The sequence below is a fragment of the Miscanthus floridulus genome, chromosome 10 (genome assembly GCF_019320115.1).
Source record: "Miscanthus floridulus cultivar M001 chromosome 10, ASM1932011v1, whole genome shotgun sequence".
Classification (NCBI taxonomy): Eukaryota; Viridiplantae; Streptophyta; class Magnoliopsida; order Poales; family Poaceae; genus Miscanthus; species Miscanthus floridulus.
Window position 1 is genome coordinate 129,004,732 of NC_089589.1, and position 6,644 is coordinate 129,011,375.

Genomic DNA, 6,644 nt, shown 5'->3' on the forward strand with positions numbered 1-6,644 from the left:
CTTAAAACCAACTTTGTGAAGATGTTCCTTAGATTCTTATGATCCTCATAGATGTCATTTATCATGCCTAAGTAGATAGTACCTCCATGCTCCACAATAGATGTCACTTATCAATACCAAACCAACGATGAAGCTAAAAAATCTAGCTTCTCCTGCTCGCACCGGCTCTGTGAGAGGAGGAGAGAGGAGAGAGAAAAAGAGATACTATGAACAGTGCATTAATAGTGAATGCGTCAAAGAAGCTAGAGCCGGTTGGAGCTCTACCAAACGGGGCCTAAAGGGATCCCTTTCCATTTCAAAAAATACTCCTATATAGTGGTGGTTGTAAGCCTTTGTATTCGTTCAATTTTTCTTCGTTTTTTAAACTAATCGAACATGTAATTCTTTTAATTAGTTAATCAAAAAGTTAAGTATGCCAATCAAATAGTTGCCTAAATTGTTGAACATCTCTTACAAATTTAATGCAGGATTTATTTCAATATTCACAAAATTCATTTTTTCTTGAAAAAAAATCCAATTTATTTGTTGCTTCGAACCTTTTGATTGAAATTCACATAAAAGGCCGAAACAATACATAGTTAGAAGGCTAAAACATATTGAAATGCAAAAGCCAAAGAATACGAATATACAAAACTGAAACAAAAAATATAACACAAAAAATTTAGTTTACTAAGCCTCAAATGAGGCTGACTCATGTTGGACCACATCTGTATGTGCATTAGGCTGGGCATTTGGGTTACCCAATTTTTTAGGATAGGTAGTTCGGGTAATTCGAAATTTGAGTAATGAAAACTACTACCGATATTAACCCTAAAAGAAACACTATCCGCAATTTTGGGTATTCAATAATTTGTGTTCGGGTTCAGATATACCCGAATTCATAGAAAACAAGCAACCTCAATAGAATTTTAGTTGCAATTGCATATAATTTTAGTAGGAATATGCATAGAAGTTGAGCAGCAATTTGCGAATAATATATCACAGGTACCGGGGGATATTACCCAAACTATCCAAACAAATTTCGGGTAATCAGAATCGCTATCCGAATTTAGGATCAGTACCTCGAGTTTGGGTGTTTCATGCACGGGTTCGAGTAATTCGGCTTCAGGTAACACGTAGCGGGTATTTTGCCTAGGACTATTGTGTATGATAAGGAAGCACTACCCAATATGGCACACTTGTGAGGGCCTTATTGCTTGCTCCACTAGCAGATCTACCGTCCAAGCTTTTTCTTTGTTTTCCCTTGAAAAATGGCATCTTTCTTTTTATCCTTATGTACAAGTAACCTTTGTGACATATAGTCAGTAGCAAACATATCCTGGTATTGTAATGGAGCATACAGCTTGTTTTACATTTAGCTAGACAATTTGTGGCACAGAGATTTATTAAAGTATCGCGTCATGTGTAACAATTCATCTTGGACTCGGACGTTGTATTGTGCCTAGATGCATGATGCTCTAACTTGTATGGGCATGGGTCATTGTCGTGGGTTAGATTCCACGGTAGTAATCGGATTGTTCGACGATGGTCGATGCATGTGCCTCCGGTGACTTAAGGACTCAAAACACAAAGGATCTATCCTTATTTAGGCTTCTAAAACCTACATCTAGCTGTGATGTTCTTCATGTTAGGAATGCTCAATCGAGTTCTATGCTACACATAGACAAAGAGATGTAGGGGGAGCACTATGCAATAGTACTTCCTAATTGCACCCATATTCTAAACCGGTGGAATACCACCATCATATTGTATTAAAAATCAATTCTAACGCAACAAAAATTGTCCGATGCAATAATTTCTCCCTATTGCAACTTGGGTATGAAATCGGTGCGATAGGCCATACCTATTGCGTCGACATGAATTACTATCGCATCAAATTCATTCCCAATGCAATAATGCCCACGTATTGCATCAGATTTGCATTTGATGCAAGACGAAGCAATGCGATAGGGTCAAAAATTAGCAGTGGTTACTAAGGTTCACACACGAGAGAGCTACTGCTGAACCAGTGGAGAGAAGATGGTTGTTTGTCTTATTGTGTCATGTTGGGCGCTACAGATTCTGCAGCTCGTTGTCTGTCTTATCGTGGGCACACATTCACTACTAAACAAAGTATTTTTTAGATGGTAAAAAACGGTTTCTATGGGAAGTTTTTGCAGGCACCCGTACCAAGCATCTTAAAATGAGGTATTCGTACGGGCGGTTGACATTAGTGACCACCACTAGAAATTATTTTTCAGAAATTATAAAATTGCTGAGAATTGTAGCAAAAAAATTAATCCCATGACAGACCCACTTGTTAAATATCTTTGTCATGGGTCACAAGTCATGCGTTTTTTTTCTTCATATAAGACCCTGTTTGGATCCCTCCATATTTTAAGAATCTGACTTTTTTTAAACTAGGTGGGATCAAACAAGCCAATATTTGCCAGTTTCTTCTGTCAGTTTTTGTCAGATTCTTAAAATCCAGGAAGCTGTTAATAGCCAGCATTTGCCAATTTCTTGTGACCCAAAGAGCAATAAATGAAATCAGATTATTAAAAACTTGGGGATCCAAACGCCACCACCAATTTTTGCAAAGAATCTAGATTTTAGAAATTAGAGATAAAAACTTAAGAATCCGAAACTGATCCAGGGCCTAAGTGTTTTATTCGTACTAGTAGGATTCAAAGTTGTGACATCTTACCTCATGCTACCTTCACGCCATGCAGTAACTATTATCGACTAAGAATAGGTTTCTATACTTTTGTATTAACTTGTACAAATACTATATCTAATATCGCTAAATAAAGTCAAATGAACTATACAGTTTTTTTATGCATCTATAAAAATCTATACGTGGAACTTAGGGCCTGTATGGTTCCATGTACTAGTTGGATAATTATCTGATAGTTATTATCTTTTTTTAATCCAAACATGTGTAGATAGTAGATTAGATAATTGTTAGCTAGACTTCTGAATAACAACTAATATTTTACTAGTTGGACCAAATCAGATAATAGCATGTGGTGATCAACAACCCCACCTCGTTCCCCGTGCGACCCTCAGGCCCATGACCCCGCACGAACGCGCTGCCGGGGAGCTCGCGAGCGTTGCCACGTGCCCGCGCCCCTCCGCATGCCGCGCCGCGAGCCCCTTGGCCACCTCCCCCTACGCTCGCTCCTCATCCACCTCCCCCTGCGCCGTGAACCCCTGCCGGACCGCCTGACCGGAGCCGCCTCCTCCTGCGCCGCCGGACCGTCTGCGCCACCGATTTCGTGGAGCTCCGAGCAGATCCCGTCCTCTACATCAGTGCCGACTGCCGAGAAGCTCCGACCCGCTCACATCCGCTCCACCCAGTCCATGAACAGGTGTGTCCGATTTCCTTCTTCCTATCCCCTCTTCGAGAGTACGAGTGCTCTGCCTGAGCCTGAGCGAGCAATGTGAAACAGCAGAAGTTTCAATGAACTTCGTCACCCCTGTGACTGATATATGCATCTAGCAATAGATACACCAACTGGTGTGAGTTCGTGGGGTTCTAGTAATCCCAAGTTTGTTCGAAATCCTGCGGACAATTTGTTTTAATCAGTGTGTAATACGTGTTGCTTCTGCATAGATTCGTTTTAATGCAGCCTCAGTCTGAGTTCAGGACCTCACTCTGTCAAAATGATCAGCAAAGTGCAATGGAATTCGAAATTAGATCGTTCTATCTTGGGAATTTTGTGTGGATACTTTTTTCTAGCAATTATTATTAGTATAATTTTAGAGTTTACATCACCAAATTAAAGTGCAGCATGCTTGAACAGTAGTCTAGTTTTAGGATAGGGAGCTCTCAATATCTCACAGTTTCAGCATGCGAGATGTTTAAAGTTTTCAGAGTGTAACATAGCCTGTAGATCAAGTTTCCAACGCATCTACTGTTTGACTGTGATAGTAGTACTAACTATAACTAGTTCATATCCGTTTCTATGATTAATTCAGTCCATATCTTTTCCTGTTTACATTTAAATGATTTTCAGTGAACTGAGTTATCATCTACTGTTTGACTGTGTTAGCATTTACTGATTTTCAGATATCGATCAGTGAATAAGATTTTTAGATGATGATGCAGTCAAGTGACAGCTTGATATTAACTACAATTGTTATCATTTTTAGATGGATCTGTTTGGGGACGGCTTTTATCCCATCACCCTGACCAGCAATTGCGGCGTGGACATGGATTTCTTCCCAGAATCACAAAGCTCTGCGGCGGTCCATGGCGGTCCTCTCCATCATGGTATTTCCGGCATACTCGACGGGCTCGATTTGAACTCCGAGGCCTTCGAGTTGCCGACTGGGCAAGGATACCACAACTTTGTTGGCCCACTGGATCCTCGGCATGGGTGAGCCGACCACTCACCAGCTTTGCTGAGCACGACAATCGTTGTCCGACCACACACTCTGGCTAGAGGTAGCAGAAGGGAGGGAGAACAGAGCACACACAGCACAAGCACCAGCGTTGGTCGGAGCTCTGCAGAGGAGATGGCAAAACTGAACTCGCTCTCTTTACTAAGTTGCAGTGGCAAACTATATATACAACTCTACCCATCTAATCCTAGTACAGCTGCCATGCTGCTACAGTGACTAGATATGACAGCAGGGCCGACTCTGGCCCCTGCCCCTGCTGTGGCTACAATGCGGCAGGAGAGCCGTTCGGTGCCTACCCCTGTTATGGCTACAGTACCACAGCAGGGAGCCTTTTCGGCGCCGCCTTGCCCTGCCGTGTGTTCACACAGGGATGCAGCAGATTATCTAACAATTCTTCCCCTAATCCTGCTGCTAACCCAAGAACCCCCTCCATGCCAATCATCTTCTTCAGCTCCGTAAGCCGAAGACGGCCGAGCGGCTTGGTGAGGACGTCCGCGAGTTGTCGACCAGTTTCGACGAACTCGATGACGATCTGCCCTCCATCGACACAGTTCCTGAGGAAGTGGAACTTCACGTCGATGTGCTTGCTCCGGTCGTGGAGAACCGGATTCTTCGCGAGGGCGATGGCGGGCTGGTTGTCCACCATCAGTGCTGGTGGGTGAGCTTCCACACTGGTCAACTCGCCCTGTAGCCGGCATAGCCACACAACTTGGCACACCACTGTGGCCGCCGCCACGTACTCTGCCTCGTACGTGGACAACGCCACCACCTTCTATTTCAGCGACAACCATGAGATTGGAGCTGACCCGAGGAAGACGAGCACGCCAGAGGTGCTCCTCCGTCCATCGATGTCCCCCGCCATGTCTGCATCGCTGAACACAGTGAGTTGCAGCCTACTTGCATAGGTCTTGGGGAAGACGATCCCCTGATCCACTATCCCCTTGACATAGCGCAGCAGCCGCTTCACCGCAGCCCAGTGATCCTCTCTGGGATCCTCCATGACGCGACTAACGTAGCCCACGACGAACACAATGTCCGGCCTTGTGTGGACTAGGTAGCGCAGACCGCCGACGATGCTCCGGTAGAGTGTTGCATCTACCTTCGCCGCGGTACTGGCCTTTGTTAGCTTCAGCCACTCCTCCATTGGAGTCACGTATGGCTTGCACTCAGCCATGCCGCTCCGCTCCAACAGCTTCGAGGCGTACGCGCTCTGATCGAGCATGAGTGCCTCCTTCCCCTATCTCACCTCGATGCCGAGGTAGTAGGAGAGCGCGCCAAGATCGCTCATTCGAAAACGAGCCGTCATCTCGTGCTTGAAGCTGTCGATGTCCTCCGCACGCGCGCCGGTGATGATCAAGTCATCCACATACACGCCGACGACGAGCTCCTCCTTCCCGGTCACCACGTGTAGAGCACATGCTCGGTTGCGCACCGTGTGAACCCAAGCTCGCCCAGCGTGGAGTCAAGCTTGGCGTTCCACGCTCACAGGGCCTGCCGCAGCCCGTAGAGCGCCTTGCGCAGTCGGAGCACCCTGTGCTCCGCTCCCTTGACGGCGAAACCTGGAGGTTGCCTGACGAAGACTGTCTCCGCCAGCTCGCCATTGAGGAAGGTCGATTTTACATCCAGGTGATGGACGCGCCAGTCCTTTGCTGCTGCCAAAACCAGTAGCAGTCGGACAGACTCCATGCATGCTACGGGCACAAAGACTTCCTTGAAGTCGATGCCCTCACGCTGGACAAAGCCTCGGGTGATGAGGCGCGCCTTGTGCTTGACAATGGCGCCATGCTCATCCTGCTTGACCTTGTACACCTACTTCAGATCGATCGGACAACATCCTAGAGGTGGATCGATGAGCTGCCAAGTCTCGTTTTCCTCGATCGCTTTCATCTCCTCCAGCATCGCCCGTCGCCATTGTGCATCGCACTCGGCCAGCACGAACGTGGGTGGTTCCTCTACACTGACAAGAAGTAGCTCTAGGTCATTGAGTAGCTGACCTGACAGGCCTGAGGGCCCTATGCCGCCGATGATGTCGTCCAGCTTGCGGAACCGCACCTCCTCACCTTCGTGAAAAGCATCCACGAACTCAGTGATTTCACTTGGAGGGGAGGCAAACTCAATCGGCGTCGATGGAGTTCCCTGTTCCGCCAGAGTGATCGGTACAGCACCAGGAGTGCTTGGCACCTCGGTTGTAGTGCTCGGCACTACTCCTGGACCGCTCATCACCACTCCTAGAGTGCTTGGCACCACAGCAGGAGTAC

The 6,644-nt window shown here is 46.3% G+C and overlaps 1 protein-coding gene across 1 annotated transcript; it reads right to left on the bottom strand.

Annotated features, from left to right (window-relative positions):
* Window positions 1-4,693: 4,693 nt before the first annotated feature.
* On the bottom strand, window positions 4,694-5,608 carry LOC136489599 (uncharacterized mitochondrial protein AtMg00810-like). The gene is made up of 2 exons (XM_066486180.1): window positions 5,210-5,608; window positions 4,694-4,735 (listed from the first exon to the last, which is right to left on the bottom strand). Exons 1-2 carry the CDS (start codon window positions 5,606-5,608, stop codon window positions 4,694-4,696), a joined length of 441 nt encoding a protein of 146 aa, XP_066342277.1.
* Window positions 5,609-6,644: the final 1,036 nt, after the last annotated feature.